This window comes from Ranitomeya variabilis, chromosome 7 (genome assembly GCF_051348905.1).
Source record: "Ranitomeya variabilis isolate aRanVar5 chromosome 7, aRanVar5.hap1, whole genome shotgun sequence".
NCBI lineage: Eukaryota > Metazoa > Chordata > Amphibia > Anura > Dendrobatidae > Ranitomeya > Ranitomeya variabilis.
Window position 1 is genome coordinate 105,293,099 of NC_135238.1, and position 24,566 is coordinate 105,317,664.

General features: G+C 45.0%; 1 protein-coding gene across 4 annotated transcripts in view; it reads left to right on the forward strand.

Annotated features, from left to right (window-relative positions):
- SF3B1 (splicing factor 3b subunit 1) overlaps positions 1-24,566 on the forward strand; it is a 460,811-nt gene that overhangs the window by 82,039 nt on the left and 354,206 nt on the right. For all 4 annotated transcript variants that reach the window (XM_077275636.1, XM_077275639.1, XM_077275635.1 and 1 more), the window contains one exon: positions 4,584-4,679. In XM_077275636.1, coding sequence (XP_077131751.1) covers positions 4,584-4,679 — 96 coding nt within the window. The remainder of the gene's footprint in view (positions 1-4,583; positions 4,680-24,566) is intronic.

Genomic DNA, 24,566 nt, shown 5'->3' on the forward strand with positions numbered 1-24,566 from the left:
ATAAAATACTCACCTTCTCCCGGTGCGGTCCCTGGCAGCTTCTCCCGGACAAGCGGTCTCCGGGAGCTTCTTCCTCTGTTCAGCGGTCACTGGTACCGCTCATTACACTAAGGAATATGCTGCTCCACCCCTATGGGAGTGGAGTCCATATTCATTACTGTAATGAGCGGTACCACGTGACCGCTGAACAGAGGAAGAGCTGTGGGCGTCGGAGACCATGGGACCTGCAGGGACCGCGCCAGGAGCAGGTGAGTACGTGACAGTCGTCGCTCCCCCTCATCCGCCGAAATGTTTTCACCTTGCACCTCTCATTTTCACCTCACACCTCTCATTTTCCCCTTGTTATATACATGTTTGTCATCTCCCATATATATTATACACCTGTATGTCATCTCCTGTATATACCTGTATGTCATCTTCCCTGTATTTAGTATATACCTGTATATCATCTCCCCTGTATTTAGTATATACCTGTATATCATCTCCCCTGTAAATAATATATGCATGCTGTATGTCATCTCCTCCTGTATATTGTATATACCTGTGTCAACTCCTCCTGTATTAGACCTCGTTCACACGTTATTTGGTCAGTATTTTTACCTCAGTAATTGTAAGCTAAATTGGCAACCTGATAAATCCCCAGCAAACAGGAAGCCCTCCCCCCTGGCAGTATATATTAGCTCACACATAATAATACATACACACATACACATAATAGACAGGTCATGTGACTGACAGCTGCCGTATTTCCTTTATGGTACATTTGTTGCTCTTGTAGTTTGCTTATTAATCAGATTTTTATTTTTGAAGGATAATACCAGACTTGTGTGTGTTTTAGGGCGAGTTTCATGTGTCAAGTTGTGTGTATTGAGTTGCGTGTGGCGTAATGCATGTAGCGACTTTTGTGAGATGTTTTGTGTGGCGACATGCGTGTAGCAACTTATTGTGAGTCGAGTTGCATGTGACAAATTAGTATAGCAAGTTGTGTGCAGCAAGTTTTGCGCATGGCGAGTTTTGCGCGTGGCGAGTTGTGTGGTGCGTTTTGAGTAGGTTCAAGTTTTGTGTGAGGCAACTTTTGCATGTTTTGCAACTTTTGTGCATGTGGCAATTTTTCCACGTGTGCAAGTTTTGCGTGTGGCGAGTTTTCCATGAGGTGAGTTTTACATGTGGCGAATTTTGCGCATGGCGAGTTTTGAGTGACGACTTTTGTGTTTCGACTTATGTGGCGAGGTTGGTGTATGTGTGGTGAAATGTGTGCTGAGGGTGGTATATGTGTTCAAGCACGTGGTAGTATGTGGCGCATTTTTGTGTGTGTTCATATCCCTGTGTGTGGTGAGTATCGCATGTCGGGGCCCCATCTTAGCAACTGTATGGTATATACTATTTGGTGCCATTGCTCTCATTCTTTAATTGTTCACATCTGGCAGCTGTCAATTTGCCTCCAACACTTTTTTCCTGATACTTTTTCCCCATTATGTAGATAGGGGCAAAATTGTTTGGTGAATTGGAACGTGCGGGGTTAAAATTTCGCCTCACAACATAACGTGTGACTGTGCAGAATTTTGTGGCTGCAGCTGCGACGATGCAGATGCCAATCCCGGACGCAATAAATAAATGAAAAGTATGTGTGTGTATATATATGTATATATGTATGTGTATGTATATGTATATATATATATATATATATATATATATATATATATATATATATATATATATATATATATATAGTTATAGTTATAGTTATAGTTATAGTTATAGTTATAGTTATAGTTATAGTTATAGTTATAGTTATAGTTATAGTTATAGTTATAGTTATAGTACAGTACAGACCAAAAGTTTGGACATACCTTCTCATTTAAAGATTTTTCTGTATTTTCATGGCTATGAAAATTGTACATTCACACTGAAGGCATCAAAACTTTGAATTAATACATGTGGAATTATACACTTAACAAAATAGTGTGGAACAACTGAAGAACCTAGAATATAAGACAATTTCAAAGTAGCCACCTTTTGCTTTGATGACTGCTTTGCACACTCTTGGCATTCTCTTGATGAGCTTCAAGAGGTAGTCACCGGGAGTGGTCTTCCAGCAATCTTGAAGGAGTTCCCAGAGATGCTTAGCACTTGTTGGCCCTTTTTCCTTCACTCTGCGGTCCAGCTCACCCCAAATCATCTCGATTGGGTTCAGGTCTGGTGACTGCGGAGGTCAGGACATCTGGAGTAGCACCCCATCACTCTCCTTCTTGGTCAAATAGCCCTTACACAGCCTGGAGGTGTGTTTGGGGTCATTGTCCTGTTGAAAAATAAATGATGGTCCAACTAAACGCAAACTGGATGGAATAGCATGCCACTGCAAGATGCTGTGGTAGCCATTCTGGTTCAGTATGCCTTCAGTTTTGAATAAATCCCCAACAGTGTCACCAGCAAAGCACCCCCACATCATCACACCTCCTCCTCCATGCTTCACGGTGGGAACCAGGCATGTAGAGTCCATCAATTCACTTTTTCTGCGTCGCACAAAGACACGGTGGTTGGAACAAAAGATCTCAAATTTGGACTCATCAGACCAAATCACAGATTTCCACTGGTCTAATGTCCATTCCTTGAGTTCTTTAGCCCAAACAAGTCTCTTCTGCTTGTTGCCTGTCCTTGGAAGTGGTTTCCTAGCAGCTATTTTACCATGAAGGCCTGCTGCGCAAGTCTCCTCTTAACAGTTGTTGTAGAGATGTGTCTGCTGCTAGAACTCTGTGTTGCATTGACCTGGTCTCTAATCTGAGCTGCTGTTCACCTGTGATTTCTGACGCTGGTGACTCGGATAAACTTCTCTTCAGAAGCAGAGGTGACTCTTGGTCTTCCTTTTTTAAGGCGGTCCTCACGTGAGCTAGTTTCTTTGTAGCGCTTGATGGTTTTTGCCACTGCACTTGGGGACACTTTCAAAGTTTTCCCAATTTTTCAGACTGACTGACCTTAATTTCTTAAAATAATGATGGACACTCGTTTTTCTTTACTTAGCTGCTTTTTTCTTGCCATAATATAAATTCTAACAGTCTATTCAGTAGGGCTATCAGCTGTGTATCTACCAGACTTCTGCACAACACAACTGATGGTCCAACACCATTTATAAAGCAAGAAATCCAACTTAATAAACCTGACAGGGCAGACCTGTGCAGTGAAAACCATTCCCGGTGACTACCTCTTGAAGCTCATCAAGAGAATGCCAAGAGTGTGCAAAGCAGTCATCAAAGCAAAAGGTGGCTACTTTGAAGAACCTAGAATATAACACATAATTTCAGTTACTTCACACTTTAATGTTAAGTATATAATTCCACATGTGTTAATTCATAGTTTTGATGCCTTCAGTGTGAATGTACAATTTTCATAGTCATGAAAATACAGAAAAATCTTTAAATAAGAAAGTGTCCAAACTTTTGGTTTGTACTGTATGCAACACAGGAGTCTCTGTCCTTGCTCAATGTAGTGATATATAGTCTTCTCTGAGTAGTTTGGCTGCTTTTTTTGTGCAGTATGTACCAAAAGACTGATTAGTCCTTTACCACTAGCTTTGTCCTCTTCATAGCTGATTAAGGCTAAGTTCACACTGGACGTTTTGTTATGTTTGATGCGTTTCTTTATGCTCATTTTTAAGCTGCTCTTTACAGTACCAGCTAAGCCTATGAGATTACAAAAAAAATTGTGTGCGCATGAGATTTCTGAAATCAGTATTTTGTGCTTTGCATGTTTTTTTGGACATAGAGCATGTCACTACTTTCAGGGTTTTTCCAGCAGTTCAAACCATTGATTTGAATGGGTGGTGCAAAAACGCAGGTAGTGTTTTATGTGCCAAAACCTCATTCTTTGGAATAGGACTTTTTTCAATACTAAACTTTATCAGCATGCACTGGAGTCAAATCTAGCATGCCAAAACCGCTGCAAGAAAGAAAAACTTTTTGCTGCACCTTTTTTTCCCGCCAAAGAGATCAGGTTTTGCTGCATAAAAAAAGTGTAGTGTGAACTTACCTTTGTAAAACTCTTCTTTTAGCTGGTCTGCAGAATACACAGAGCATCTTATTACATGAATGATAAATGGCAATAGTCAATTGCAAGTAGAGTTCAGAGACCTGGTTGAAATGATGAAAGTGTTCACCTGATTTGTCTTCCTCATTGGCAGACGGCTATGAAGTGAAACACGATGTTACATTCGATGGACAAGAGACCTGACAAAACAGGCAAATTGATGAGTCCACCCTAAATCCTACAGATAGAAGCATGAGGCTCTATTTGCCATTCAGATGCTGTATAGATTCATCAATTTCACCCCCCACCTCCAACCCTCTTCCATAGTTGGTACATCCAGACATCATCAGATGTTGAGCTCACCGTGGGTTAAAAGCTACAGTCCTGTAGTAATGAGAAAAATAAACTCCTTTACTAATGACATGTTTAAGAGAAGTCTTTTATAATTTCTTCTATTTTACTACTTTCGCTTCTTGCTTTGTGTCTCAGAACTGGTATGTCTCCTTTAAGTACTTAATAAACATGTGAAACAAAAACCGTTTTCATATCTGTTTATCTGGCAGGATGATGATGATCCTACAGCATCATTTACACAGAAGAAACCAGGATATCATGCTCCTGTTGCTTTATTAAATGATATTCCTCAGTCCGCTGAACAGGTTTGTTGGAATAGTTGATTGTAATGGTAATGTGGAGTATTTGTCATTGTAACTTTTGTCCTTAGTTTGAAATGTATTATATTGTATTTTCTGCAAATGCTTGTAATTTCTATAATCACTGAATTGAGGGCGATTAGTCAGACAATTAAAGCGAACCTAAATATCAATTCAATGTTGGTACACAGCACCTCATGGGAATATCGGGTCAACTTTACCCATAAATAAAGGGCACGTAATATCCAAGGAGTCCTAATTGGAAAAATGTGCAATATCCATAAGCCAAAGAAACAACGCCTCATAAGTTGGTGAAAACAAGAAATCACATTTATTCTGACTTCTGTGGCAACGTTTCGATCCTGTCTTTGGCTTATGAATTAAAGCGAACCTGTCACCAGTTTTGTAACACAGCAGCTAAAAATATCACCTTATTAAGCATCTGCGCTGCGTTCCTTAAATCCTTTATATAACCTCTTGACTTCCCCTGTACACCCCCGTAAAATATTTTTAATTAATTCCTCGCTGTATGGTTATCTTCTCGGTCCTTTCCAATGGGTGTTGTTTTCGGGTTCTCCATCCCTCAACCCCCCGCAACCGCTGCCCCCTCCCGGCTGCTGTACACTGTCCTCCTACTTTAATTGACGTTGTTGATGCCCTCTGCGTCATCCACATTGCTGTACAACACTTCTTTCTTGCTCATAAATATCGCGTTTCGCACCTGCGCAGTATGCTTTGCCAGTATATGATCTGAATGTTGAGATTGTCATGGTTCATCCTCCCTCAGATATTAACCCCCTACCAACCTTGGACTCAGTACATCCAGGCGATTTTGCACGCACATGCTGTGCGCTCGTTTTCATTGCCAGGTGTCAGCTGAACCTCGGCACTCAGTTAACCCCTTCATAACCCAGCCTATTTTGACCTTAATGACCTGGTCATTTTTTGCATTTCTGACCAGTATCCATTTATGAGGTAATAACTCAGGAACACTTCAACGGATCCTAGCAGTTCTGAGACTGTTTTTTCATGACATATTGGGCTTCATGTTAGTGGTAAATTTAGGTCGATAATTTTTGTGTTTATTTGTGAAAAAAATGGAAATTTGGCTAAAATTTGGTAAATTTTGCAATTTTTAAATTTTGAATTTTTATTCTGTTAAACCAGAGAGTTATGTGACACAAAATAGTTAATAAATAACATTTCCCACATGTCTACTTTACATCAGCACAATTTTGGAAACACATTTTTTTTTTTATTGCTAGGAAGTTATAAGAGTTAAAATTTGACCAGCGATTTCTCATTTTTACAACAAAATTTACAAAACCATTTTTTTTTAGGGACCACCTCACATTTGAAGTCAGTTTGAGGGCTCTATATGGTTGAAAATACCCAAAAGTGAAACCATTCTAAAAACTGCACCCCTCAAGGTGCTCAAAACCACATTCAAGAAGTTTATTAACCCTTCAGGTGTTTCACATCAGCAGAAGCAACATGGAAGAAAAAAATGAACATTTAACTTTAGTCACACAAATGATCTTTTAGCAACAATTTTTTTTATTTTCCCAAGGGTAAAAAGAGAAAGTGGACCACAAAACTTGTTGTCCAATTTGTCCTGAGTACACTGATACCCCATATGTGGGGGTAAACCACTGGGCACAAATCGGAGCCCGGAGAAGTAGTGACGTTTTGGATTGCAGGCTTAGATGGAATGGTCTGCGGGCGTCATGTTGCGTTTGCAAAGCCCCTGATGTACCTAAACAGTAGAAACCCCCCACAAGTGACTCAATTTTGGAAATTAGACCCCCCCCTCCCCCTCAAGGAACTTGTCTAGATGTGTGGTGAGAACCTTGAACCCCAAAAACCATGTTTGATAAATCTCCCCCTTCATAACCCTATTACACATACTGTCCACCTATTTTTGGATCACCCTGTATATAAAATGTGTATATGTGGATAGATAGATAGAGATATAGATAGATAGATAGATAGATACTAGATGGTGGCCCGATTCGAACGCATTGGGTATTTTAGAATATGTATGTAGTTTATTTATGAAATTTTCAGAATAATGCAATTTATACACAGGATTCGGCTGGCCGGGCGCGACCAATTAGCGAAGCGTGGTTAAAATTCCACGCCAATTCGCTGCCGAAATGTGCCTGTCGCTGATAGGTCACGCCCGGCCAGCCGCGATCAATTGGTGAAGCCATGGCATTCTGGCACGTAGCATATAGCACAGCCATGTAGTGTGTGGCGCAGCCGGCGCAGTGTGTGGCGCAGCCCGCGCAGTATATAGCAATGTGGGCACCATATTCCTGTTAAAAAAAATAGTTATATACTCGCCTTCCGGCGGCCCCCGGATCCAGGCTGGGAGTTTAGCGATGCTCCTCGCGACGCTCCGGTCCAAAGAATGCATTGCGGTCTCGCGAGATGATCACGTAGCGGTCTCGCAAGACCGTTAGATCATCATCTCGCGAGACCGCAGTGCATGGGCCGGAGCGTCGCGAGGAGCGGGTAAGGAGCCGGAATGTGAGTATACAGGTTCTTCTCAAAAAATTAGCATATAGTGTTAAATTTCATTATTTACCATAATGTAATGATTACAATTAAACTTTCATATATTATAGATTCATTATCCACCAACTGAAATTTGTCAGGTCTTTTATTGTTTTAATACTGATGATTTTGGCATACAACTCCTGATAACCCAAAAAACCTGTCTCAATAAATTAGCATATCAAGAAAAGGTTCTCTAAATGACCTATTACCCTAATCTTCTGAATCAGTTAATTAACTCTAAACACATGCAAAAGATACCTGAGGCTTTTAAAAACTCCCTGCCTGGTTCATTACTCAAAACCCCCATCATGGGTAAGACTAGCGACCTGACAGATGTCAAGAAGGCCATCATTGACACCCTCAAGCAAGAGGGTAAGACCCAGAAAGAAATTTCTCAACAAATAGGCTGTTCCCAGAGTGCTGTATCAAGGCACCTCAATGGTAAGTCTGTTGGAAGGAAACAATGTGGCAGAAAACGCTGTACAACGAGAAGAGGTGACCGGACCCTGAGGAAGATTGTGGAGAAGGACCGATTCCAGACCTTGGGGAACCTGAGGAAGCAGTGGACTGAGTCTGGTGTGGAAACATCCAGAGCCACCGTGCACAGGCGTGTGCAGGAAATGGGCTACAGAGAAGCAGCACTGGACTGTTGCTAAGTGGTCCCAAGTACTTTTTTCTGATGAAAGCAAATTTTGCATGTCCTTCGGAAATCAAGGTGCCAGAGTCTGGAGGAAGACTGGGGAAGAAGGAAATGCCAAAATGCCTGAAGTCCAGTGTCAAGTACCCACAGTCAGTGATGGTGTGGGGTGCCATGTCAGCTGCTGGTGTTGGTCCACTGTGTTTCATCAAGGGCAGGGTCAATGCAGCTAGCTATCAGGAGATTTTGGAGCACTTCATGCTTCCATCGGCTGAAATGCTTTATGGAGATGAAGATTTCATTTTTCAGCACGACCTGGCACCTGCTCACAGTGCCAAAACCACTGGTAAATGGTTTACTGACCATGGTATTACTGTGCTCAATTGGCCTGCCAACTCTCCTGACCTGAACCCCATAGAGAATCTGTGGGATATTGTGAAGAGAAAGTTGAGAGACGCAAGACCCAACACTCTGGATGAGCTTAAGGCCGCTATTGAAGCATCCTGGGCCTCCATAACATCTCAGCAGTGTCACAGGCTGATTGCCTCCATGCCACGCCGCATTGAAGCAGTCATTTCTGCCAAAGGATTCCCGACCAAGTATTGAGTGCATAACTGAACATTATTATTTGATGGTTTTTTTGTTTGGTATTAAAAAACACTTTTATTTGATTGGTCGGGTGAAATATGCTAATTTATTGAGACAGGTTTGTTGGGTTATCAGTAGTGTTGAGCGATACTTTCCAATATCGGAAAGTATCGGTATCGGAAAGTATCGGCCGATACCGTCAAAATATCGGATCTAATCCGATACCGATACCCGATCCCAATGCAAGTCAATGGGACGAAAATATCGGAATTAAAATAAACCCTTTATAAACTTGTAGGTTCATTCTACATGAAGGAAAACAACTAAGAATAATGTAGGATGTATTGGGGGACGTGGCGGAGACATTAAAGGCACAGAGGTTTAGTCCAATGTAATAGAATAGCAGGATTTTGTTATTTTTTATGACGTTCGGCGGTAGAAAGATTTTGACTATGTTAATTTTTTTTTTATTTTGTCAGATATTGATGTTTCACTACTTCCACGCCCTTCACCTTCTTTTTTACTTCTCCCACACTTTCTTCTTCATTATCCTCATCATCAGCTTCTTTGACATCAACTTCTTCACCTTATTCATCTTCTTCTTCATCTTCTACCTATTATTTTTTTGGTTACATTGTTCATATTCTTTTTATTTTACTATTATCTTCATCATATTCTACTTCTTCATCATACTCTTATTTGTGACAGGCATTCCCGTAGTTGTTATCTATAAAAGTTTGAAGATTACACCTTCCGTTCTGCCTGTCACAAAAGAGTTACATTTGTCCGCGTTCAGTTTGGCCTGCAGTATCAGGCTTTTTCCAGGGGCACCACGAGGAGGAACGGACTCACCCCCATACACTGCTTAGTCTTCTTCTGCTTATAATTTAGATAATATTTTTTGCTCTGATATTTAGTGTTATGCTTAATGTTCTTCTGCTCTTTGTTCTGCAGCCTCTTGTTCTTCTGCTTCTCGGTCTTCCAGGTCGTCGTCGTCTCCGGGGTCGTCGTAATCGGGGTGGTCTTCAGGGTCGTCGTCTCCGGGGTCGTCGTCATCGGGGTGGTCTTCAGGGTCATCGTCTCCAGGGTCGTCGTCATCACGGTGGTTGTCGTCTCTGGTGTCGTCGTCATCTTAGGGGTGGTCTTCCGGGTCATTGTGTTTAGTCTCTTGAACTTGGAAATGTAGCAGAAGGTACAAGAAGGCTGAGAAAATGCCGAGAACCAGCTGATGGAACTGGAACTCGGATGGCTACCCGAAGGTCCAAGAGCCAATGGAACTACCGAGGACCAGCTGACGTTACTGGAACCCGGTTACTAAGCAGGAGGTACCCGTGCCTGAAAGCACTACCAAGGACCACCTGACGTTGGTGGAACTCGGATACCCAGAGGGAGGCACCTAAGCCAAAGGCTCTGCCCGGAACCAGCTGACGGTACTGGAACCAGGATGGGGAGCAGAAGGTACAAGAGCAAAAGACACTGCCGAGAACCAGCTGACGGTGCTGGAACCCGGATGGGTAGCCGAAGGTCCAAGAGCCAATGGAACTACCGAAGACCAGCTGACGTTACTGGAACCCGGTTACTAAGCAGGAGGTACCCGTGCCTGAAAGCACTACCAAGGACCACCTGACGTTGGTGGAACTCGGATACCCAGAGGGAGGCACCTAAGCCAAAGGCTCTGCCCGGAACCAGCTGACGGTACTGGAACCAGGATGGGGAGCAGAAGGTACAAGAGCAAAAGACACTGCCGAGAACCAGCTGACGGTGCTGGAACCCGGATGGGTAGCCGAAGGTCCAAGAGCCAATGGAACTACCGAAGACCAGCTGACGTTACTGGAACCCGGTTACTAAGCAGGAGGTACCCGTGCCTGAAAGCACTACCAAGGACCACCTGACGTTGGTGGAACTCGGATACCCAGAGGGAGGCACCTAAGCCAAAGGCTCTGCCCGGAACCAGCTGACGGTACTGGAACCAGGATGGGGAGCAGAAGGTACAAGAGCAAGTGTCTGCGTGGCTTTTGCAGGACACGATGCCGGCTGCACAGCAGGGGAACAGCTGGCGGTGCTGAACCCCACTGACACATTGGCTGGTGTTTTTCTCTGTGCAGCTAGCAGTACCGGGCCCCAACTGGCGGTGTTAGAGCCCGGGGTCAGCAGGAGGAGGAGATGGAGCAGAGTGTAGGCCGAAGCCTGCACTGGCGGCAGCTTTGGGTCTGTTGTGCCTGCGTGGCAGTTGCAGGACACGTTGCCGGCTGCACAGCAGGGGAACAGCTGGCGGTGCTGAACCCCACTGACACATTGGCTGGTGTTTTTCTCTGTGCAGCTAGCAGTACCGGGCCCCAACTGGCGGTGTTAGAGCCCGGGGTCAGCAGGAGGAGGAGATGGAGCAAAGTGTAGGCCGAAGCCTGCACTGGCGGCAGCTTTGGGTCTGTTGTGCCTGCGTGGCAGTTGCAGGACACGTTGCCGGCTGCACAGCAGGGGAACAGCTGGCGGTGCTGAACCCCACTGACACATTGGCTGGTGTTTGGCTCTGTGCAGCTAGCAGTACCGGGCCCAAACTGGCAGTGTTGGAGCCCGGGCTCTGCAGGGGGAGCAGAGTATAGGCCGAAGCATACTTGAACCAATTTCAAAGGCAACCTTTAACCCCCCCTCAGGGGTTTCAAAGTAGAAGAGCCACAGCTTATGCAGCAGTAGTGCTGCACAAGTCAAAGGTTGCTCTTTTAATTTTGCTCCTTGCACACGCTGAATGAAACACGTATAACATTTAGGCCCTTACACAGTCAAACTGATTTTGAGGCGTGAGTTCCCTTCGTAAAGAGACGCAGTACAGCTGGCAAAAATGCCACCTTGGTGCTTTGCGCGGCCTCCTGAGCATCGTTATTTGTTGCACAGGAGTCTGCGCTGTCGTGTTATCCCTTGGCCTTGCGCTGTTAGTGCTGCCCGTCCTCTGACATCATTTGATGTCGGCAGGTGCGGTTCGCGATGCCCTTGAATCCCAGCCCCGCAGTGTCTTGACATAGTTAAAACACTGCGGGGCTGGGATTCATGGCCTGGCGCAGTACATATGTTCGCCTCTCGCTTGGGTTCTTACACCTGCTTCAGACTATGTGGCGTCAGCTGATCCCTTATCGCATGCCGCGGCCATGAAGCCGCACAGTCTGAGGAAGGCGGAAGGAGATGAGGGACAGGCGTAGAAATGCACCGTTCATGCCCATCAATCACACCCTCGCAGTCCAAATAAATAAGACACCGAGGGGCGTTGTGTGGGGCAAGGCGGCCGCAGAGGCGCAGGCAGCCAAACAATGATATCAGAAGACGGGCAGCACTACCAAGGAGCTTGTTGCGTGTCAATACAAAGGAAAATCACACCTGAGGGACGTTTTAATGGTCGCAGAGGACTCATTTTTAGACGTGTTCAATTCAACATGGGCAAGGAGATTAAATTTCTGAGCCACCTTGCACACATGCAGCATTACTGTCGTACAAGGTGGCTGTAAAACGTAAAAACGCCTGGGGGAGGGGGGACAGGTTTCCTTCAATTTCAGTTCTTGTGTCTGCGTGGCAGTTGCAGGACACGTTGCCGGCTACACAGCAGGGGAACAGCTGGCGGTGCTGAACCCCACTGACACATTGGCTGGTGTTTGGCTCTGTGCAGCTATCACATCTGGGCCCCAACTGGCGGTGTTAGAGCCCAGGGTCAGCAGGAGGAGGAGAGGGAGCAGAGTGTAGGCCGAAGCCTGCACTGGAGCAAGTTGAAAGGGAAACTTTAACCCCCCCCCCCAGGCGTTTGTAGCTGATAGAGCCATCGTGTACAGCACTAATGCTGGAAAAGGTAAACTTAGCTCTTTTAATTATGGTCCTTGCACATGCTGAACCTAACACTTATAAAAAGTGTCCCCTCCTACCGTGATACCGTCCGGTAGGTGGAACTTTCCTTTGTGATGTGACGCAGCACAGCCGTCATTCTTACCCCCTTGGCGCCGTGCGCCGCCTCCTCAGCGTTGTTTGAATCAGTCCCGGAGCCTGCGCTCTTAGGTTAGCCCTTGGCCATGCACACATTTTGCGCTGCCCGTCTTCTGACATCATTTGGTGTCAGGCTGGCTGCGCCTGTGCGGCCGCGCTGGCCGAGAGCCCGCCTCGTACTGTCTTCTGATTTAATCCCACTGGGGGCCTGAGATCCATGGACATGCGCAGTGCATATCTGAACCTCCACCTCTCACTCATCTCCCTACGGCTTCTTCTGACTGTGCGGTGTCACGGCCGTGGCATGCTATTAGGGACCAGCTGACACGGCACAGTTTGAAGAAGCCGTAGGGAGATGAGTGAGAGGTGGAGGTTCAGATATGCACTGCGCATGTCCATGGATCTCAGGCCCCCAGTGGGATTAAATCAGAAGACAGTACGAGGCGGGCTCTCGGCCAGCGCGGCCGCACAGGCGCAGCCAGCCTGACACCAAATGATGTCAGAAGACGGGCAGCGCAAAATGTGTGCATGGCCAAGGGCTAACCTAAGAGCGCAGGCTCCGGGACTGATTCAAACAACGCTGAGGAGGCGGCGCACGGCGCCAAGGGGGTAAGAATGACGGCTGTGCTGCGTCACATCACAAAGGAAAGTTCCACCAACCGGACGGTATCACGGTAGGAGGGGACACTTTTCATAAGTGTTAGGATCAGCATGTGCAAGGAGCACCACGAAAAGAGGCACTTTTTCCCTTTGCATCATTACTGCTGCACAAGGTGGCTCCTTCAGTAACAAACGCCTGGGGGTGGGGGGGACAGGTTCCCTTAAATTTAACTTGTTGTGCCTGCGTGGCGGTCGCAGTTGTCGTAGCTGTTTTCATTCTGACCCAAATGTCAGCTGACAGATCACCAGTGAGACCTAATTGTGGATTTACGCCCTTAGTGGACAAGCGCTTGGAGACAAAAGACACCTCACACGTATCCCGTGAGCAAGTCACTTTTATCTGACATATTAAAACCAAGGCAATGCTTTATACCATTTACACAGCATGCATTTCAATGTAACTCATGTAGCCCCCACCAGCACCCAGGGTCATACTTTATTTACCATAACCCAGAATATGTTGTACTGACTATTGAGAACATACATGATAAGAAGCACAGTCTCCTTGAAGAGGAGACCGTCAGACTACTGAGTCAACAGATTCTAGCAATTCTAATACTTAAAGGCAAAAGGCACTTAAAGGCAAGGTAGTTAAAGGCAAACTATTAACCCTTCTATATCAATTTCCCCCTTTTGTAAATGGTATAACTTCTACTATGGGGTCAGCTGATGTCCACAAAGGAGCTACTGTCTCATGGGTCTAGTACCCACAAGGGGACTTCCTACCTGCTTCGCCCATCCACCCTCAGTGTGGACACTCAACTTCCCATCAGCAGTGGCCATACGGGGCCTATGATATACTACAGAAGGTTCAGCCTTAGGTAATACATATATTAGCGCTTTTACGGCTACATAAAACAATAAGCAAAGCAACAAGATTTGCATACAAGTCTGAAAAATACCAAAAATAATCCATCCTGCTAGGCCGCTAAGCCAATCGGCTGGATTTAAAAAGGAGTCTCTATATTGTATTAGTCTCATTAAGAGCCTTAAGGAACCTAGAAAACCTGAGTCCAAGACTCATTGGATATGCTGTGTGGTGTTAATACCTTCCTTGGCTCCAGAGGTAAAGGCTAAGTACAGCATAGCCCTTACAAATACTGGGCTGTGTATACAGATCTAACAGTCCAGCAGGTTTGTCCTTCCGCGTCTTTTATAAGAAAAGCATGATGTTGAGTAAGTTGCTGTCCTTGTCAACATTTAAAAGTTTATCCAGTGTCTCTGTAAGGTGCAGACATCCTACCACTACCAGCAAGGTGATTAGAACAACAGTCTTTCTGCTAGTGAAAAGATCTTTTTGTAATGACTGGCATGGATCCAGGTGGGCGTTCCCCCAAGTGAATGTGGTCAACTGGACTTTACAACGGGCCATCAAAACCGTGGATATAGGCTCCTTCTCGCGTGTCTGTGTATGACCACCCAATCACCTGGATTCAGCAGATGTGCATCCGCACTGGCATTAAGATCTGGAATGGATGAAAACACATGTTTATGCACCACAATAAGTATTTTCTTCAAGGCCTGGACATGGGCTGTTATAGCACCGTGTTGCATTTGTAGCACCTGTGGGAAGTGCAGACCAGTCTTTGGCAAACTACTAAACAGGACTTCAAAAAGAGACAAGTCTGTCTTTCTATTTGGAGTGTGTCTGACTAGAAAGAGTGCAAGATACAAGCACTCTACCCCGCTCTTTCCTGTGTCTGCCATGGCTTCTGAATTTCCAGTTTAAGTGTCCCACTTGGTCTTTCCATTTTCCCACTACTTTGTTGTCTATATGGTGCATGATATGCTTGCTGTACTCCCAGGGCCTGCATGACTTCCCTCATTATTTCTCCCGTGAAGTGTGTACCCCTATTGCTTTCTATGGTCTCTGGACACCATACCTGCAGATCAGTTCTTTCATCAGTTCATCTGCAGTCACTTTAGCATTTGCACATTTTACCGAATAGGCTTCCAGCCAACCAGAGAAGAGATCTACACATACTAGGACATTTTTCACACACTCCTACCTTGGGTAGCTGTATGTAGCCCGTCTGCAGTCTCTGAAACGGGTAGAGAGGCCTGGGTGTCGCTTTCTTAGGGACTTTTTTTACTGTTTTACCAGGGTTGTGCTGTGCACAGATGAGGCATGACCGTACGAGCTTTGCTGCTGCGTAACTGAAACCAGGAGCGATCCAGAAGGCATCTACCATGGACACATGTGACATTTTGAGGTGTGAGTGGGGCCAGGTGTTGCCTGCGCCATAATTAGGAACAGGGACTTTGGTATATACAATTTATCCTTATTCTCCCAAAACTCTTTTTGAGTTCAGCTCAGCTCCCATTCTCCCCCGTGTTCCTTCTCTGTTTGGGCAGCTGGAGGGATTTCAGGACATCTAGGCTCAGTGTGGCTGGAATACGCTGACTCTCCGCCACCGTCCACTGCTCCCTAGGCCGCCTTGCTGCTACTTTAGCAGCCTCGTCCGCCCTTCTGTTGCCCTCTACCTCCACAGAGTCACCGTCCGTGTGTGCTGTTACTTTGACGATGCCAACCTGGACTGGTAACGTCAATGCCTCCACTAATTGTTTCATCAGCTCTGCATTTTTAATGGGCTTACCGGCTGATGTAAGAAACGTTCTGCTTCTCCAGACAGGGCAATAATCATGGGATATTCCCCATGCACAATTCGAATCTTGTGTAAATATTAGCGACTTTACCTGCAGCAGCTCTACACGCCTCAGTGAGTGCCTTCAACTCTGCCTCCTGCACCGACATGTGAGGAGGGAGTGGTTCAACTCGGATTACCTCATGTGAGGATACTACTTCATGTCCAGTGTAGAATCGCCCATCCTGGTGTTATCTGGAGCCATCTACAAAAATAAAACTTCAAAATATGCATTAGGAACAGGTTTTTCATGAACATATGTAAAACATACTGTCTCCTGACTCATCAGTTCCTATGCAGTCATGTTTGTGCGTCACGTCAACGTACCAGTGTACAGTGTTTTTTTTTGTTTGTTTTTTTTTCTAATGCTGTCACCAATTCCCCCTTTTCTGAATCCACAGGCAGATGAGTGGCTGGATTCAGAACACTATGTCTTTTGAGGGTGACGTATTCAGGAATTAGTATTAGAACACATTCGAGTCTGATCTGTCTATCCATAGACAGGTGTTTTGGTTTAACTTGTACAAGTATGGCATTAATGTCATGTGGGGAACAAATTGTCAAAAGAAAAAGTCAGTGTGAGCTCACATGCCTAGCAGTAATACAGCAGCTCTACAACACGGACACGCATAGGAGACCCTCTAATCACTGGGTGTAATTGTGCTGAGTAGTAAGCTATTGGTCTCTGTTCCTCTCCACATTGCTGTGTCAGTACTGCTGTAGCATGTCCTCCCTGCTCTGTTCAAAATAAGAAAAATGGCTGATCATAGTTTGGAATGCCTAAGGCCGGGGCTGACACAATGAGCAGCTTCAGAGAATCAATTGCTTCTTGAGTGAGATTGTAGGGGTTTGATGACAACCTGTCATAGAGTGGTTGCATCATTTGTGAAGCAGACCTTATCCAAGGCCTACAGTAGGTCACCAAACCTAGGAAAATACTTAGATGCTGGTGTGACCTGGGTAAAGGGAGATTTTGTATTGCCTGTTTTCTGTCTTCAGTCAGGTGTCTTGTACCTTCAGCAATACAATGTCCTAAAAATGTCACTTTTTGTTTACAAAACTGTAATTTGTCCTGTGAGACCTTGCAACCCTTCTCTGCCAAAAACACAGCAAGGAACCTATAGCTGTAGCAGGACGTCTGGTCCGGGCAGCAGAGCAAGAGGTCATCCACGTACTGCAATAGTACAGTCTGTGGATGAGGTGGTTGCCACTGCTCAAGAATCCCTGCCATCGCTGTTGAATAGATGGTTGGGGAGTTCTTTCCCCCTTTTGGGAGGACCGTCCAACAGTATTGTTTACCTTCGCAAGTAAAAGAGAAAAGATGCCGTCAGTCAGGGTGCAGCGGTACAGAAAAGAATGCATTTGCCAAATTAATGACTGTGAAACATTTTGTGACCGTACGGTGTGTGTATTAGGGACAATTGAGATGACACTCACTGCAACATCATTAATGGCCTGTAAGTCCTGAACTATTCTGTGTCAGGGGAACCCTTGGGTCCTTTCTCTTCTTAATGGGATACAAAGGGGTGTTGCTTTAACCAAAGAGGAGTGGTTCCTTCTTTTAATTTAATCAAAACAAGGGGAATGGGCAATCGACCCACATCAGATTTTCCCCTTGCCCAAACGGTGTCTGGCACCTGACTCTTTTCCCTGTCCTCAGACATTCTGGTGTCAGGTATTACTTTCACTACTCATGCCATATACACCATTTCTGCAAATTTACACAAGTATTTACATAAATCAAACACTAATGTCCAAATACTATTTATACCCGTATTTGATTGGGTAGAGTACCTCTTAAGAAAACTAAATTTGATTCACAAAATGTTACCAAAAGAAAATTATATATATGAAAATATATATATTTACGGAAGATACTGAGTCGTAAAATGGGAGAGCACAATGCCATAGGCCACAGCAAAGCACAAGCTTATTTTAAGAAGGTAGAAGCCCTATGTAAATCCATAACTAACAGTTCCAAATATAAAAAGAAGGGATTTGAAAACTACCAAATATCAATACCAGTTGCTTGCGATGAGGTATAGGAAGTGGAAAAGACAAATAAACAGTGATTATGGTTTGAGCCAATATAATGAATGGCTAAAAAACTATATATCATATGAAGACAACCTAGAAATACACGGTAACTATACCATCTTGTGTAAGGAAACTACTAAACTGGTAAATGAATGAAATTAAGTGTAACTATAATAGGGCATGATTTACCTGTGGTATAATGTGCATGTGGAATACCCTGGCGTCCTTCTGCACCAAGTGTTTATATGACAGGGGACTTGTGACTGTAATACCCTCAGGAGAGTACTGTATGGTGGCCTAGCCAGCACTCAACTCTGCTCAAGGCAAATCCATAGGGGTATTGTCACTGACAATAAGTTTGTAAGCAGCTCTTCTAAGCACGGTCTCGTGATTCTAGTCTTATTTGTTTAGTCATAGGACTTCAGTCGCTTGTCCTTCTACACTCACGCATTCCACAGTCTCGTCAGTAATCATGCCTGGCATTATCAAGTCTCTGTGCCACAGTTCCGGCTGCTCCAGTGTCAATCAAGAGTTCTGTCTCTTTCCCTCCTGGAGGTGAAGAAGGTGGAAGATTGGTCTGAGTGTCCATTTTCTCCACAATTCCAGCACTTTACTGTTTCTAAGTCCTTAGGTCCCTCACTGCGTCTCTACTGTTTTCCTTGTACTCCCGCATACATGACACGTCGTCTTATTGTCCTAGTTTGTTCAACTCCTTTAGCAACTTTCAGGAGATCTTTTGGATCTACATTCCTCCATTCAGGTCTGGCTGTCTGTACTGTGTCTTGTAAGCTTTTGGTCAGACCGTCAATGAATGTATTTACCGATATTTTAACATCAAGTGGGTTTACTGGACTGTACCCCATGTCTTCCCATTTAAGCTGTAACCGTCTAAAGTACATCTCTACACTCTCTTCTTTTGTCACATCTGTATGTGTCTTAATTACAGGTCCTTCTCAAAAAATTAGCATATAGTGTTAAATTTCATTATTTACCATAATGTAATGATTACAATTAAACTTTCATATATTATAGATTCATTATCCACCAACTGAAATTTGTCAGGTCTTTTATTGTTTTAATACTGATGATTTTGGCATACAACTCCTGATAACCCAAAAAACCTGTCTCAATAAATTAGCATATTTCACCTGTCCAATCAAATAAAAGTGTTTTTTAATAACAAACCAAAAAACAATCAAATAATAATGTTCAGTTATGCACTCAATACTTGTGTCGGGAATCCTTTGGCAGAAATGACTGCTTCAATGCGGCGTGGCATGGAGGCAATCAGCCTGTGACACTGCTGAGATGTTATGGAGGCCCAGGATGCTTCAATAGCGGCCTTAAGCTCATCCAGAGTGTTGGGTCTGGCGTCTCTCAACTTTCTCTTCACAATATCCCACAGATTCTCTATGGGGTTCAGGTCAGGAGAGTTGGCAGGCCAATTGAGCACAGTAATACCATGGTCAGTAAACCATTTACCAGTGGTTTTGGCACTGTGAGCAGGTGCCAGGTCGTGCTGAAAAATGAAATCTTCATCTCCATAAAGCATTTCAGCCGATGGAAGCATGAAGTGCTCCAAAATCTCCTGATAGCTAGCTGCATTGACCCTGCCCTTGATGAAACACAGTGGACCAACACCAGCAGCTGACATGGCACCCCTCACCATCACTGACTGTGGGTACTTGACACTGGACTTCAGGCATTTTGGCATTTCCTTCTCCCCAGTCTTCCTCCAGACTCTGGCACCTTGATTTCCGAATGACATGCAAAATTTGCTTTCATCAGAAAAAAGTACTTGGGACCACTTAGCAACAGTCCAGTGCCGCTGTTTATGGTTCAAAAGTGGCTTTACCTGGGGAATGCGGCACCTGTAGCCCATTTCCTGCACACGCCTGTGCACGGTGGCTCTGGATGTTTCCACACCAGACTCAGTCCACTGCTTCCTCAGGTTCCCCAAGGTCTGGAATCGGTCCTTCTCCACAATCTTCCTCAGGGTCCGGTCACCTCTTCTCGTTGTACAGCGTTTTCTGCCACATTGTTTCCTTCCAACAGACTTACCATTGAGGTGCCTTGATACAGCACTCTGGGAACAGCCTATTTGTTGAGAAATTTCTTTTTGGGTCTTACCCTCTTGCTTGAGGGTGTCAATGATGGCCTTCTTGACATCTGTCAGGTCGCTAGTCTTACCCATGATGGGGGTTTTGAGTAATGAACCAGGCAGGGAGTTTTTAAAAGCCTCAGGTATCTTTTGCATGTGTTTAGAGTTAATTAGTCGATTCAGAAGATTAGGGTAATAGGTCGTTTAGAGAACCTTTTCTTGATATGCTAATTTATTGAGACAGGTTTTTTGGGTTATCAGGAGTTGTATGCCAAAATCATCAGTATTAAAACAATAAAAGACCTGACAAATTTCAGTTGGTGGATAATGAATCTATAATATATGAAAGTTTAATTGTAATCATTACATTATGGTAAATAATGAAATTTAACACTATATGCTAATTTTTTGAGAAGGACCTGTATGTGTCCTAGCAAGTCACCTGCTTTTGTGCTCACTAACTACCTAGGCCTGCCCAGGTGCACTTATACGTCCATCATATTGTCTTTGTCTTTTTGTCTATAAAATGGGAAAGGTTGGTTCTCAGGATCAGCCAATTGTTTTTTTAGCGTAACTAGCTAGTCAGAGGGCCTCCAGGGATAATGCTCCTGTATCTGTTTTACCCTACCTGATGTGGTTGGTTCTCTGGTGGTGGGGGTGACTAGATGAAAGGTGGGGGTGACTAGACATGCTGGTCTACAGCTCCTTCCCAAAAGGATTACTGTCAGCCTACTCCCAAAAGTTAATGTCCCCACTATCCACCAACCACAATCCTGTGTCAGCTTCTTATGTCACTACATGTGATCTTGTCTGGACAGGATTCAGTGCAATTCTCTTAGGTCGGGTTGCAGCACAAATCATACGAGTATTTCTCCAATCTGGGATTGTCTGACCACAGTCCATCTGTCTTGTCTGGGTCTCTGGTTATACAAAGGTATAACAGTAGCAGTAATGTGTCAGTCATAGTCAGACTTTTAAGCATCAAAACATTCATAATACACCTTACTTCCATCCTGCTGCACTCTTTCAGACACCATTTATTCACTTGCTATTTTCCTCCTTTGTCTGTGCCTTTTTGAACAACAAAACATCCACTCACTGGCACTTTTGCCTTTTTCAATATTGGTTTTACATCTTTCACTGCTTCCTTTCCTTCTCTGTTTTTCACAATCTGTATAGCGGTTTTGGATCCCATTGGGGGCCCTGACTGCACACAGAATAAGTTGCCCATGGCTTCAACTTATCCGCTCAACAACACCAAGCAGGTTCACTACCTACCACTTGGTGGCACCGAGCAGGTGCCCTACCTACCACTCGGTGGACTTAAAGGATTTTACCAAGCAGGTTCACTACCTACCACTCAGTAAATCAGCCGTGCAGTTGGTTACCTCCTCTGCTGATCCTCAATTTGCTATATCAATCACTCAGCTTGAAGCAGGTGAATCTTTTACCAATCTTTTCAATCACTTACAAGTTTTCCTCTAAAATAGGCGTGTACCAAACCAAGGACAGAGAAACTTAGAATGCAATACATGGCTCCCCCTTCCTCTGGCCCACACGCAAAGGGGAGAATCTCAAGCAAGTAGCGCAGGGGTGCACTTCCCTCCTCCCATCTGGTATTTCGCGCTGATCAGAGCTTTGTGCCTCACACACACAGAAGCAGTTTACAAAACATTCATCCTCTCGGAATTAAAAACAATTTCTCTATACAGGCAAATCACTGCACAACTTGAAAAAGCTGATTCTGACCGCGTCCGGCCAAACCACATATAGACATACATAGAAACCTATCCAATGTCAAACCATATATAACACAGGTTTCTCTGAATTTCAGATGTAAATTAAATGTACATTAAAAATATCCACAACTCATTCACCCTGGACCCTCAACAACACTTAGATAAGTAATAATACTTATGTGATCATTCATTCATACGTGCTCAGGGATTGTTTTGTTTGATTTTTTATTTTTTTTTATTTTCCTTTCACTTTTTAGTTGAGTTTCACAAGAAGAAAATCCCTTATCTCAATCACTCCACCTCTTATCTCATTCAGAGGTTCTCATAGACATACACACATACAAGGCTCACACAGCCTGTCTATTCTGCACTTTGGAATTAACACAACTCTATATGAATAAAACTGCAGCAGTGTCTACTGACACTCTGAAAGCACTTTAAGGCCAAACAACAAAACCCACAGCCTTATACAAAATACAGCTTCATATAATGTACTGCCAATCCAAAATGACCAAAATAACAACACTGCACAGAGTCTATCCCAGCTCTTGTATTACCCACACTAAACAAATACACAACCAATTAGGATATTGACAAATAATACAGATTATAATTATCATCTTATAAGTCTATTATTCAACTCTCATACGGACATAAACCATAAACAGACAAAACAAACACAAAACTCACTGGTGATGTGTGGATTCTTTGAACCGTGTTTACAGCCTCTACCCAGAGGTATGGAGAAATCCGGAAGAAAGATTGCAGGTGCAAACAGATTGTAAGAATAACGTTCTCACCTTGCTGCAGCTGTTGTTTGCATTATCCAATCTCTCTGGAAGCTCCCACATACGGATTCCGAATAAGGCGGCTGGTTACACGGTCCCCGTTCGGGCGCCAAACTGTCGTAGCTGTTTTCATTCTGACCCAAATGTCAGCTGACAGATCACCAGTGAGACCTAATTGTGGATTTACGCCCTTAGTGGACAAGCGCTTGGAGACAAAAGACACCTCACACGTATCCCGTGAGCAAGTCACTTTTATCTGACATATTAAAACCAAGGCAATGCTTTATACCATTTACACAGCATGCATTTCAATGTAACTCATGTAGCCCCCACCAGCACCCAGGGTCATACTTTATTTACCATAACCCAGAATATGTTGTACTGACTATTGAGAACATACATGATAAGAAGCACAGTCTCCTTGAAGAGGAGACCGTCAGACTACTGAGTCAACAGATTCTAGCAATTCTAATACTTAAAGGCAAAAGGCACTTAAAGGCAAGGTAGTTAAAGGCAAACTATTAACCCTTCTATATCACAGTACACGTTGCCGGCTGCACAGCAGGGGAACAGCTGACGTTACTGAACCCCAATAACAGAGGAGCGACTGTTGGGACTGTGCGGACAGCACTACCAGGCAACAACTAGCGGTGTTGGAGCCCAGGGACAGGTGGAGGAGGAGGAGGTGGAGGAGGTAGGAGGGATTGCCACACAAACAGCAGGGGAACAGCTGACGTTACTGAACCCCAATAACAGAGGAGGGACTGTTGGGACTGTGCGTACAGCACTACCAGGCAACAACTAGCGGTGTTGGAGCCCAGGGACAGGTGGAGGAGGAGGAGGTGGAGGAGGTAGGAGGGATTGCCACACACACAGCAGGGGAACAGCTGACGTTACTGAACCCCAATAACAGAGGAGCGACTGTTGGGACTGTGCGGACAGCACTTCTGGACGGCAACTAGCGGTGTTGGAGCCCAGGGACAGGTGGAAAAGCAGAGGAACACAATGTAGGCCGAAGCCTGAGAAAGTCGAAAGGGAACCTTTAACCCCCCCCCAAGGCGTTTGTAGCTGAAAGAGCCAGCTTGTGCAGCACAAAAGATGCAAAAGGAAAAGGTGGCTCTTTTCATCATGCTCCTTGCAAACACAGAACTAAACACTTATAAAATGTGTCCCCTGAAACCGTGAAACCGTCACGGAGGTGGGACTTTCCTTCGTAATATGACGCAGCACAGCCGTCATTCCTACCCTCCCGGCGCCGCGCCCCGGCTCCTCAGCGTAGTTTGATTCCGTCCCGGAGCCTGCGCTGTTATGTTATCCCTTGGCCAGGCACACTTAGCGCTGCCCATCTTCTGACATCATTTGGTGTCAGGATGGCTGCGCCTGTGCGGCCGCGCTGGCCGAGAACCCGCCTCGCAGTGTCTTCTGATTTAATCCCACTGGGGGCCTGGGATCCATGGCCATGCGCAGTGCATATCCTCGCCTCTCACTCCCCTCCCTACGGCTTCTTAAGACTGTGCAGTGTCACGGCCGTGGCATGCTATTAGGGACCAGCTGACACCGAACAGTCTGAAGAAGCCATAGGGAGATGAGTGAGAGGTGGAGGTTCAGATATGCACTGCGCATGTCCATGGATCCCAGGCCCCCAGTGGGATTAAATCAGAAGACACTGCGAGGCGGGCTCTCGGCCAGCGCGGCCGCACAGGCGCAGCCATCCTGACACCAAATGATGCCAGAAGACGGGCAGCGCTAAGTGTGCCTGGCCACGGGATAACATAACAGCGCAGGCTCCGGGACGGAATCAAACAACGTTGAGGAGCCGGGGGGGGGGGGGGTGGAATGACGGCTGTGCTGCGTCATATTACGAAGGAAAGTCCCACCTCCGGGACGGTTTTACGGTATCAGTGGACACATTTTATAAATGTTAAGTTCTGCGTGTGCTAAACCAAAATAGCTACCTTTTCCTTGTGCAGCATTACTGCTGCACAAGGTGGCTCTTTCAGTAACAAACGCCTTGGGGGGGGGGGGGGGGACAGATTCCCTTACATTTCAGTTGTTGTGTCAGCGTGGCGGGGTCGCATGACACATTGCCGGCTACACAGCTGGGGATCAGCTGACGTTACTGAAACCCAATAACACTGGGTCGTAGTTTTGACTGTGCAGACGGCACTTCTGAGCC